The sequence below is a fragment of the Gamsiella multidivaricata genome (assembly GCF_025024155.1).
Source record: "Gamsiella multidivaricata strain RSA 2152 chromosome Unknown BC939scaffold_62, whole genome shotgun sequence".
NCBI lineage: Eukaryota > Fungi > Mortierellomycota > Mortierellomycetes > Mortierellales > Mortierellaceae > Gamsiella > Gamsiella multidivaricata.
Genome location: NW_026251770.1, coordinates 196,102 through 208,464, shown reverse-complemented (window position 1 = coordinate 208,464; position 12,363 = coordinate 196,102). Strand labels below are relative to the sequence as shown.

General features: G+C 48.8%; 3 protein-coding genes across 3 annotated transcripts; all 3 read right to left on the bottom strand.

Moving 5' to 3' along the window:
- Positions 1 to 866: 866 nt before the first annotated feature.
- BC939DRAFT_267192 (uncharacterized protein) lies at positions 867 to 3,569 on the bottom strand. The gene is made up of 4 exons (XM_051551106.1): positions 2,669 to 3,569; positions 2,519 to 2,570; positions 1,482 to 2,417; positions 867 to 1,390 (listed from the first exon to the last, which is right to left on the bottom strand). Exons 1-4 carry the CDS (start codon positions 3,392 to 3,394, stop codon positions 1,281 to 1,283), a joined length of 1,824 nt encoding a protein of 607 aa, XP_051409256.1. The 5' UTR covers positions 3,395 to 3,569; the 3' UTR covers positions 867 to 1,280.
- A 1,052-nt stretch (positions 3,570 to 4,621) lies between these two features.
- BC939DRAFT_267184 (uncharacterized protein) lies at positions 4,622 to 6,068 on the bottom strand. Its single transcript, XM_051551105.1, has one exon. It carries the CDS (start codon positions 6,015 to 6,017, stop codon positions 4,752 to 4,754), a length of 1,266 nt encoding a protein of 421 aa, XP_051409255.1. The 5' UTR covers positions 6,018 to 6,068; the 3' UTR covers positions 4,622 to 4,751.
- Positions 6,069 to 6,092: 24 nt separating this feature from the next.
- BC939DRAFT_400474 (uncharacterized protein) lies at positions 6,093 to 6,963 on the bottom strand (the record flags this gene model as incomplete). Its single annotated transcript, XM_051552549.1, has 3 exons — positions 6,093 to 6,245; positions 6,349 to 6,484; positions 6,812 to 6,963. The coding sequence occupies 3 exons, from the start codon at positions 6,961 to 6,963 to the stop codon at positions 6,093 to 6,095; spliced, it is 441 nt and encodes a 146-aa protein (XP_051409254.1).
- Positions 6,964 to 12,363: the final 5,400 nt, after the last annotated feature.

The window sequence follows — 12,363 nt, the reverse complement described above, 5'->3', positions numbered from 1 at the left end:
ATACTGAAATCCGACTGAAAAGTACTACGAGATGTTACTTTGTCCTCTGAAACGACGCTCTGCAAAAAAACCCCCCTCCAGGAACGCTCACTATCTCCAGCAGGGTAGAGTAACAAGGCGTTATGATTCATGACTAGGGATGATGGCAAATAGTATACTTATTAAATGATACGTACAGTATGTGTATCTACGACTGAACCTCGTAGATCCTTGAGATCGAAGTTTTTTTTGCCCTAGATGGAGGATTTTCGTGCTTTGATGGCAATGCGAGAGGAACCATCGATTTTGCTGCGCCCAAATGGGATTATTACCACCATGGTCTCTGCTCCATAGAAAATTGTGTCACCATCCCTTTCCTCCCCTCCTTCTCCTCCCATACCCATGAATGCCGAGACGGCTCGAGGACTAGTAAACGTCACTACGACAGAAGGCACCAATCCGTCAGAATCAAGGGTCTGGAATTAAGTTAGTTCCCCAAACACAAGCTCATCCACATCCTCCGCCCTACGACACAGCTAAAATAAACCAATAACGTCTAACAGATGGTGTTAATGGCGACCACGAGTTCAACAGACAGCATAAATGACCATGATACATGTTGCCGTGCTTTTAGTAAACTGTTTCGGGGTTCACGCTACTGACTGTTACAGGGTTTGTGTCGACGAAAAAAATCTTGCCGTGAATTTCCTGTGCAACGCCGCCGCCAACTTTTCGTTTGGTTTGTCCCAGTAAGTACGAGATCTAAGGTAGTGGAGAAGTTGCTCTCTTCCGTACGGTGGACCTTTCCATTGACAAAGGATTTCTGGACTCTTCTAAGAATTCAGTCGCTGCGCCTGACAAAAAAAAAAGCTTTGAAGAGTGTCATGACGATGAAAGATGGTCCTCTAGTAATCTTTTTTTATTGTTCTGCGAGTGATTAAGGAAGTACTTCAAAGTAGATGAAAAAAGGAAGGCGACTGTACGCTGTGCCCTCCTTTAAATAGGACGCGGTGGACGCACATAGGCCTTTGGCATCTCTGGTGAAAACGCATGTGGATTTGTTCCATAAGAGCTCACAGAATCCCGCCGGTTGTAACCGCCCTGGCTATCCGTCCCTGGGTACGGACTCGCTTCCGACATCTGTGTGTTCGGTTGCGGATAAAACTCTCTGCTACCATCGCTTGTTATGCTCAGTCTCGGATCCTCATACGGCGTCTTGTAGGGATACGTCGATGTCGGTGTATCATACCCGGAACGCTGCATCTGCTGCTGTTGTTGCTGATCCTGCGCCGACCACTGCATCAGCGACGCGTTCGGTGGACCTCCATACCCGCCGGGACCGGCCATCCGACCGTCGTAGGAACTATTCTCTGGGCTGGTTCTCCTTCCGGGACCCACTCTGGCAGCAGGGCTCATCCTCCCTGCTGGACTCATCCTCCCTGCTGGACTCATCCTCCCTGCTGGACTCATCCTCCCTGCTGGACTCATCCTCCCTGCTGGGCTCATCCTCCCTGCTGGACCCATGCTTCCCGCAGGACTCATCCTTCCTGCGGGGTTCATGCTTCCCACAGGAACCTTCCTCCTCCCAGGACTCGTCCTCCCCGCAGGACTCGAGGTACCTGCAGAACTGGCTCTGCCTGACGGAAGCTGTCTCATCGCTGTGCCGGGATCCTCCACTCTGAGTAGGCTATCCCAATAGCCTGATCTCGGTACTTGCTGTGACCCACTCATGTGCGTCTCTCGTCCACCGCGAAGCGCCTCTGCAGCAGCATAATGATCAGAATTACGCACGCTGCCCAGATTCTGTTCGCTCGTGTTGATACTTGAGCTTATTTCGCTGTCCCTGTCCCGGTCCGAAGTTCCCGCGCCGTCCCCACGAGGCGCCAACGGTCCACGGCGATAGTATCGTTCATCCTCGTCGCCCACGCTCGACCCTGCCATCTTGGCGTCCGCGTACGCAGCCTTATGCGACCTCTCGCGCTTCTTGCGCCTGAAAACAATACAGATCGCAACCGCACATCCGACCAACACCAGAACTCCTGCTGCAGCGCCTCCGATGATCGGTCCTAGGTTAGACTTACTGCCGGACGAACCTGGGGTCGAGTTCGAAGGCGAAGAAGGGTCCGATGGGCCCGGTTGAGATCCTCCGTTAGGCTGTCGTCCTCCAGCCTCGTAGTTGTTGACCCAGGTGTCGCTGCTGATGTCGTAAATGATCGGGATGTTGTTGTGCATGGTCGACGTCCGGTTATCGGCACTGGATCCTCCGAAGGCGATGAACTGGCCCGAATGGAATCCACAGGCCATGCGCGTCCGTGCGATCGACGCCGGAGTTCCCAGTGTCCATTTTGCGGTATTGATATCCAGGACATAGATATCGTAGAAGTAGGTTTTGGCGTCTAAGGACCCTCCAAAGAGTACGATTTTGGATCCGTCCTCGGCTAATTTTGGTGGCGTACAACATCTCCAAGTTAGGCAACTGCTGCTTGTTGTTTGTTGTTGTTTTTGTCCTCCAAGCAAAGAAGCAAGTAAAAATACTTACAGGCAGCAACACAATGATCTAATCGACGCAGCGGCACTGCACCGGAGGTGGTCTATCGGTTTAGAAAAAATGATTACCAGAGACCTCGGTTAATTCTGTGCCTTTCCTTCTCCAAACCACTACGCTAGGTAAATAAAAAAAATTGCATACCATAGTTTTCCAAGTCTTAGTCGCCGGATCATACTCCGCCAGGTTCTTCAAATCAATCCCATTCGAAGCCGCCGGTGGGGCCCTGGACCCTCCAAACGTCAAAACCGTCTTCCTAACGGTCGACCATACCGCCGCCACATCCGTCAGACTAGTGTTCGCCGTCGCCGCCTGCTGCAGCACAACCTTCCTTGTGGACGGATCAAACACCGTGATGTCATTGTAGGTCGTGTTTCCAAAATACCCTCCTACCAAGTACACCAACCCCGTGGTCGGGTCCGATACCGCCGCATGGCCCTCCAACCCCGTATACGGCGGCTTCACTGCCGTCGGCGCGAGATTCGTCCATGTGGCTCCTTGCAAGTCATAGGTACTAAAGAACGTCAGTGCACCAGTTCCTCCGCTGCTCAAGAGATATCCCTGCTTTCCTGCTCCCAAACCCGCTGCATGTTGTGGTGAGACCACGACCATAGCATGGTGTGAGGCCGGTGGTCCGTTCTGAAGCAATGACCAGGCGGGTGAGGCCGTGGTCCAGGAGGTGCTTAGGTCCAGCGCGTTGAATTGAGCTGTGAACGTTTGTGAGCCAAATCCGCCTTGTATGTATAATTTGCTATCGTCCTGGGCAAAGGCCATTCTTCGCCGGGCGAGTGGGGCCTGCGCCTTGACAAGGGGAATGACAAGCGCAATAGTGAGCGCTGCTGAGGTTGAGGATAGACACAGCAACTTCATGGCGCCAGGTTGTGAGAAGGGGGAAGGGGAAGGGGGGTGGAAGGGGGGGTTGTGAGACCAGGTGAAAGGGTCCTTTGAGGGACAAGAAAAGAAAATAAGATTATTAGGTTTTACTGGGCCTGAATAAAGGGCCGACCAGCAAGAGGTGTGATGCAAAAGTGAGAGGGAATGAGAAAACAGCTTCAAAGGATCGATGCCTCCAGATGAGATGGAATGAATGGAGGAGAGTAATGAAGGATTCTGAGAGTGTGAAGATGAGAGCGAGGGGAGTTACGAGACGTTTGAGAAAACATTGAGCGGTGAAAGGTGGGGGACCATGCGTATCATAGTCGCGTAAGACAGTGCTTCCGTCAAGCCTTTTTGCCTAGTTTAAACGGGAGGAATAAGCACCGAACTAATCCCCACCTCTGATTCCAGAGGCAAACTGTTCCGCGCGAGCCATACCAAAGAGAGCGATGCGCTAATAATGCCCTTCCTATGTGGTGTGGGTGGGTGTTTACCAGCATATGTACTAAAAGACATAAATTCCAGGGGCTGGCATGCAGCTTACGGCTTCATCTTTTTAGGTTATGTTTCATTACGATTCATTACCACCAAACACAGGGGCTGGGATCGAATAAAATAGTGTCCTGGCCACCCCACTGCATTTTCCGGCATCATTCCCATCGTCTTCATCGTCTGACAGGAGTGTGCTCTAGACTAATCTACTGAACAGAGCGAGCTTCTATTATTTCAAATAACCCCTGAGCGAGGTCCATGGTGGCAACACGCGATCTGAGCTCGCGCTGGTCACACAAGAATCCCTCGCAAAATCCTGCTGGCTGAATCGAGTCGTGTAGAGTCGAGTACAGTAGAGTCGTGGCATGTGGTGAACAAGGGAGCCCAAGCATGCAGAATAATGCGCAGGTCAGCGAAGTCGCATGAAAGGACAGAGCAGTGCGGTCGAACCCACTTTTCGCCCGAGGAATAAACTTGTGATCGCGGGAAAGACAATTAAGTAAGCAGCCTAGCGACGGGCGGCAGTTGACTGATAATCGATTTATCGCCGATGGTGCATCGTGCTATTTCAGGAGTCGCCGAGAAAAATCTGCCTGTCAAGTCTACAAGTCTATGAGCTGGTTTTATTCGCGTTTTTGTGCTCTAAGACAGCAAAAGGTTGTTTGTACAGGGTAAAGAAATAATGAATGATTAGGAATAATAGAAAAAAAAAAAAAAAAAAAAAAAAAAAGGCTGCAAAGGAAACCACACTGGTTTAGGGTCCCAAAAAAGAAAACAATGTCTATGTATAGGATGATGGAAGGATGGAGGCATGTCTATATCAAAAAATAAAAAAAAATGGCGGCAATCAAAGAGCATCTTAGGATCGGTGTCGCACAGGAATAGGTGCCGAATGGAACCGGCGCTCCTCCATCGGTGAAGGAGACCCATGGTGTGATGGTTGCTGATGCTGCGACGAGGACGAGGACGAGGGGTAATGAGGTGAAGCTGGGAGATGGGATGGGAAGTACGAGGATGAGGACGAGGGCGAAGACGAATAATGGTGGTGGTGGCCAGAGTGAGGTGACTGTGGATGAGATGGAGAGGGCGACGCGGCATGATGGTGCATAGGAGAGTAGTTGGGGAAGGATTGCGAATATGGCCCAGGGCTTCCACTGGAGCGCGAATGCTGGTGGTGAGGCTGATGTCCGTGTCCATGTCCTTGTCCATGACCTTGACTGTGTCCGTGTCCGTGTCCATGCCCGTGTCCCTGATCATAGCTCTGGTGTGACAAAGGCGACCGCCCAAACTCCTGCGACTGCTGGTGGCGGTGATGGGGCGCCTGAGGATGCGAAGGAGACTGAGGGAGTGGGGGCGTGCCGCTGCTGCTGTGGTGCGTGTAGGACATCGCCGGCTGGCTACCACGTGGAGACGGGTGACTGGATCCCAATGAAGGCAGTGAAGGCAAAGACGAGGACATTGTGGTATCCATAGACTCGGTTTTGGGGCTCAAACTGCTGGCATGTGTCTGGCGACTGCTGGAGCTCTGGGATTCCCAACGTGCAGGTCTTGATTGCGAAGGGTGCATATGAAAGTGGGAAGGTAGGGATGAGGACATCTCCTGCTGAGAGTGGGCATGCTCTGAGTGCTGGCGATGATGATGGTGAGGGACCCCCTGAGGGTGCGCGTGGTGCCCACTGTCATTATAGTGCCCCGAGCTATGGCTGGTATGGCTGCTTGAGCTGGAGTGCTGTAGATGACGCGGAAGACTTCCGCTCTCTCCCTGATATGAGGAGGAATGACCAAAGCTCGCGAAATTGGGCGGAGATGGCCGTTGGAATGAGCTAGGAGAGCTTGTGCCAAAGTACTTTGACGCAGCCGCTGGACCTAGGGACTTGGATCCATGTGGCGATGTTCCGAACCGATCGTGGTTCAAGGATGGTAGAAATCCAGACCCATATGGGCGACCATGAGGACTTGGAGAGGGTGGTGAGGAGTGAGCGATAGAATGCGAGTGAGACCTCTGCAGATGAGGACGACCTGGGGCAATGGGGAGCTTGGTTCCGTAGCTAAGAGAATCGAGGACCCCTGCTGCGGCAAGCTGCTCCCTGTTCTCGCTAGGTATCATATAGGTTATTGAAGACATGTTACTTTACGTGTCCATGAATAAAACAATGCAACGATAACTTTGACAACGTACATGATGGTCGCCAGGATGTTCTTACCTGATAAAGCTCCTGATATCTGGCTCGTGTCCCTTCTGGTGACGTGTCAGAGTTGTGCGGCGGGTGAAGGTCTTGCCACAGCCTGGATGTTCGCATACATAAGGCCGCTTTCCAGTGTGCGTCCTGCGATGACGAGCGAGCGAGGAGGACTATTTGATGGCAGTGACGCGTAGTAAAAAATGATCAGTTTCAACTCGTCTGCTTTTGAAGATGTGTATGAACCATATCCATTCTGCGGTCAAGGACACATACATCGCTGAAGGACTTTTGACAGGACTCGTACTCGCACACATGGGGTCTTTCTCCAGTGTGGGTGCGGTAATGAACCGTCAAAGCCGAACGCTGGATAAACTGCTTTCCACAGCCAGCCCAGTCGCATTGATAGGGTCTAGAAGACAATTTGGTCACAAAAAGACATATTGAACGCGTTTAGAATCATGCAGCAGATAGACCAGCACAGCAATTTCTCGCAAGTGGGCAAAGAACAATGTGGACGCGTGGAATCTGTTTTGTGTAATCGATCATAGGCAGTAATTTGTCGTATCAATGTATCCCCATTGAGCTCATCTTCCAGGACCATCCCTTCCTTTTCTCAGTCATATCCCGTTAATGACCTCAAGAATAATCGTTTGGGAGCAATTGACTAACAAATGTAATTACACCTGCACGACAACAATCACGAGCAACGGAGCCATGTTATTTTACATATACATACCTTTCTCCAGTGTGAATTCTGCGGTGTCTTGCCAGATCCGATCGGCGAGAGAATGACTTTGTGCAGTCTTCCCAAACGCATTCGTAGGGTCTCTCAGAGACAGTGCCCTCTGCCTCGGAGGAGCTGCCGCTCTCCTTGCCGCCGTCGTCCATCTCGTTCTCGTTCTCGTTCTCATCATCTGGATTATCCTCCATATCTGTGTCACCATCCATGTCAGCGTCTTCGTTTCCATTGCTGTTGTTGCCATGACGTTGCTGCTGTTGCTCCTGTTCTCGCATCTTTTGCTGAGCATCGGGCCCAGAATTGAGCATGCTACGAATATCCATGGTCGAATGTGGATGGGTGTAATAGGGAATTGGGGTGTTGTGCTCTGGTTATGACAAAGAAAAAATTATTTTAAAGGCCGGGTAGGACAGTAGACAGCGAAGGAGCGTGCACGGGACAGTTGTGGCCAATAAGAGGAACAGTAGTTGGAACGTTCGATACGGAAGCAGAGGATCAGAGAGAAGGGAGATCTAAGGCAAGTAGGTGGAGAATGAGGACAAGGGATGGCAAAGACCCTGGATGAGGAAGACAAGCAAGGTGTGCTGGCAGTGAGGGAATGAGGGATTGAGGGATTGAGGGAATGAGCGGAGGAGAGGAGGATCGGTGATTCGAGGCAAGGTGTGAAGGTGCCTGTTATTTTAAAAAAAAATGAATGAGATCGACAAGAGGGGAAAGGAATGTAATGGACAGAAGAGCGATGGAAGAGGTGAGAGGGATCTGTCTATTGTGTATGAGAAACAAAGAGGAAGAGAAGAAGAAGAGGAAGAAGAAGGGAAGCAAAGAAAGAGGATTGACTGAGGTGAGAGACTAGAGCATACAGCGCAGAGCGGTGTAAAGGACAGGAGAGGGGGGAAAGAGTCTGTCCTGCTGCTGAAGCTGGAACTGCTTTCCACAACCGATCCCAATTATAAGGTCTTACAGTAGTCAGTCGGCCAGCTCATTCACTTCAGTCAGTTCAATCGATGGTGGTACGGGATTGTATTACAGAATGTATTAAATAATACACAGCTAATGGACCCAGACGCAAGGGTTTCTTTTAGGAATTCGGCCGTTTATTCAAAAGTACTATTACGAACACGCGTGGACTGAATAACAGGGCCGTAAAATAGAAGAAATAAGTCGCTGCTTGCACATATGGAACGAAAGGGTTAGGCGGTGGAAGAGCCACCTCCAGACACGTTAACGAGAACTTTATTTGGTACTTTATTCCCTTCCATCCACCCGAAGGCAATTCCATCTGAAAGCATCCAAGCTGAAAACTACACAAAGACAACAGAACATATCTTCCCAAGGACCGAGCAAGGCCCAGGAACATGAAAAAAGAGGGACATGCATGACATGGCAGGGAGATGATGACCTTCAAATAAACAATCCGTATAGCTCTGTTCCTAGGCCATGTCGCTTGTTTACCTGCTTTTTTTTACCGTTGGACCTTTTTCTTTTGTTCGATGTAGTCCGTGTATGTATGCGCGTGTCTGTGTTTTCGTGCATCGTATGCGTGTGTACGCCTGTGTGCATCTGTCTGTGTTCAAACAATGCACCTCGCTTGAGCCACGAGGGCAAACAGCCATCTGGCATGGCGCGCGCGCACGGTAACAGGGTAGGCACTTCCTGCTTTACACAAAAAAAACAACCGCTGATGACATACTGCTAGGGTTCCGGGATACACCCGCATACATACACATCGTCTGCAGGTATTATCTGCATGCAATAACCCTCCGATAATCGTACCAGCTTTCGTTTCGCCTCTCCAGTCCCACTGGATCAAAAGATTGGGCATCCTACAAAAGAGAATGGGAGGTAAGTCTGCGTTTTTAGATCTGCAGATCCTTAACCCCCTAAATAAGTGTCAGGCCAACGGATGACCATGAAAATATCCATAAGGTCGCTGGTGCTTAGAAAAAAGCATGCGATATGTGCCATGACGTTGAGGTGGACGCCATGTCCTCCCTAAACTCTGGCTTGTTTTCTGCCTCGCAATGTTGTGTTTGATATACTCCCCATGTTGTATGTAGAGAAAACGGGGAAGAATATGTAGACTATCACGGGAAGACGCTGTCATACAGACAGGCATTGTTGATGTTTTCTGTCCATGCTGGAGCTTGTGGGAAGGAATCTTTTCCGTTGGACAATTGAAAGACCCCTGCATCCGCTGAGGACCTTTTTTTTTTGCTGGCCTGTGGTTATTAGTTTACTGTCCTGCATTCCTGAGAATAGTGTGCTCATTCGTCATAAACAAAAGGGGACAAGAAAACATAATAATAAAAAAACGTGGCGATTTCAACCGCGGAGAAGAAAAGCAAGTCGATCTGACCATAAGTTTGTACACCGTCGATGTGTCAATCACCTTCTGCAAGTTATGCCCATCTCATTTCGAACCAGCTGTAGCATGCCTTGTGTTTTTCTGGTTACAGGAACCTTAGAAATATAGGCCGTTTATGAATGTTATGATGAATAAGGTCCTTACGCTTCCTATGCAATGCATCCGAGCCCAAAGTAATTATCGATTCGCAGACGATAGCATAAGAGTAACGTTGTTGACCTCTTAGAGAGCAATCGATCGTGTTCTGCTGTTTGTTTATCCGAGTCTGCACGCATTTTTTCTCTTTCTCTAGCCTCGCTCTACCTTATAATACCTTGCGTTGCTTCTGTCGGACAAGGCCATGCTATGTGTATATCACGGCGGCCATAGAATGGAATACACATCTTGACCGTATGAGGCGATTCAAGGTTAGATATGAGTACTGCCCACGGTTTACAACTGGCCCCTATGATATCTCCTAGAAACCGCAGAGAGGATAGGAGAGATGTTCCCGTCAATAAAAGAGCTGATGACCAGCGGTATTTTTCAGTGTTTATGCTTTTTTAAGAACCAGGCAGCAAGTTCAGTAAACAAAGTGTCATCAACCTAGAACGTGCACAATCTCACCGATGGCACAACAGCGATAATTTAATAGCAAGGCCTCAAACCCGACGAGGTGCACTTGCCATCCTTTTTATACGAAAGAACAGCACCTCATTGTAAAGCTGGCCAAGGTGGCACCTTTGATCGATTCACAAAGAGACAGGTTCACCCTCGGTGAGCATTCCTTACAACAACAAATGCATCTTTAGTCTAAGATGATGTTGATTGCCAGAATGGATAACGAGATGCATGAGATATACCTGTTTCTGGTGAAACTGTACATTTCTTTTTGCTTATTCATCAAACACCCTTTCCACCACTCTGTTTCCTCCTCTCTGGCGCTCTATCTCCATGACAACCGCGTGGCGATTTCTGGGTTGCTCTTATTTATTTTTGTTTGTTCGTTTTTTTTATATCCCTGGCATGTAAACAAACTGCCCCCGTGTTCTCTCCACAAGCGATCTTCAGACAGGCAAGCAGACTCTCCCTATTTGCATGGAGGAGCTGAATAACTTATCTGAAACTTCCCCCACTTTAAGATTTTCATTTCTTTTCAAACGAAAAACGTGCGCAGGAACCAATTGCAACAGGGCATGGACTCAACAAAAAAAGTAATAAAGAGAGGATCGCTGGGCCGATGAGCAGCTGGCTCCTCTCTTTATTGTTCATTTTGAAATGGGTTGGCGTCGAGCTAATTACCGACTCTATCAGAGAGCCATCAAGATTAACAGCCCTTGTAGACTAAATACCGTCGGTAGACCCACTCCACTCGACAAGCCCTCTAAAGGCCGCATTTATAGCGCTCATCGTACTAAGCGGAGAATGGACAGAAATGCTCGTTATTATCGTGCACATACTTTGCGTATATTAGAGGACATCAATGCCACTACAAGCAGCAACTCTTTTGTCAGTGATGATGAGTAATGGAAGAAGAGCGCTGACTCTCAGACTCACAAGAAAGCAGAGCCACGTATGACTCAACAACTGGTAAGGAGGTCCTCTACAAAAAATGAAGCGGAAGGAGAAAGTATGGCGACACCTTTGCAAGAAGGGAGATGTATCCCTTTGTTCGCGTACCTGGAGGCGTAAAGAGTTCACTGGGGTATATGCTGCATTGCAGGTTTTCCGATCTGCCCATGCACAAGGTCCTACTCGTAAGGGCAGAGCGTTTCTGTCTCGAGCAGCGTGCGTCGGTGACGGTACGCGCTTACAGCTGCAGGGGACCCAGTTTTTGTTTTTACTTTGTTTTGATTTGAAAGCCAGACAGACAGGCAGACAGACACACCGCCTTTGTGTTCGTCTTTGTGCGCCATCCAGCCCTGTCAGGGACGCCTCTCATTTACCACCCTAAAATCAAAAAAAAAAAAATATTCATGATGCGTGTCTGACCCCATTGCTTCCATGTCAAGGACCTTCAGGCAGAGTGCTATTAGAGAAGAGTTAGATAGATAATCTAAGGATCGATGGCGCGACAATGGTGCGGCATTGGTACCTCCGCCCTTCATGCGCGTCCTTTCATCAAAATGCCTCAGCTCGATCAAACAGAGACTTGAGCTGCACCGTGCTAAGTCAATTGCTCCTTGGGAAATAGAAAAGAACCTTTTGTTTGTTTGTACGAAAGAGTTTGTGTAAGGTTGTTAATGTTTTTTTTGTGTGCATGCGTTGCATAATTTCACTTAATTATCTCTGGCCATAAAGACGGTTGGAGTGCCACGTTTTTTATGTCTCTTTCTAGGAGAGTAGAAGAGTAGGAGAGTGCCTGCAAGTGATGGGGAATGGAAGCTTCTTTTTTTTTTTTTTTTTTTTTGCCCGCAATCATGAATGGACACCCCGGTAAACGACCCTCTTTGAAAAGTACGAAGCCCGACTGAATCCTACAGAACAATGTGCTCGCAGGTACCATCCGAAACAAGTGCGAGATTTCATATCCAACGATCGTCATCTCCTGATTCGCACCGTGCTCATTGGACCTATCTTTGAGCCTTGGAAAGAGGGGACCAGAATGGCAAGCTTTCAAACCAAACATTAGTAATCAAAACATTGCCACGAAAACAGGGGCGATCTTCGTAACACATGGGTAAAGGTAGAGAAAACCAAGATATCCATCCTGTTTTTCCTTGATCGCCCACTTCTTCCATCTCGCTTTCGTATGCAGATTCTATGGATTCGCCCGACTTTTTTTTTCAATCAAGAAAAGGAAAAAAAAAAAAAAAGACGCGACTTCTTTGTTTTCATGTCCTTGTCGAAGTACAACGTGTTCTAGCGCTGCACTTCAGATACCTTTCCTTTAAGGCTATAAAAAATGGCTCAGAACAAGGCGCGCTCTGACTGCATGACGCTGTCCTAGTCTATGCTGAACTATATGTCAAATGAGGATGGGAATAGTAAACTACGGTACGGTAGCCTAACCGAACAGAAAAGCGGCGTACCGCAATGAACAGGTGGCAGGCTAAGGAGCTGGGTGCCATGCATGAACACGTCCCATGTTGATGTTTTAGTGCTATTCGATGCTCAGACAAAAAAGGTTGCGATGATAACTTAGCAGGGTAGCTTTAAACGATCGTGTCCCCCAATGGGAAGGAAAAATCTAGCCTACTAAATA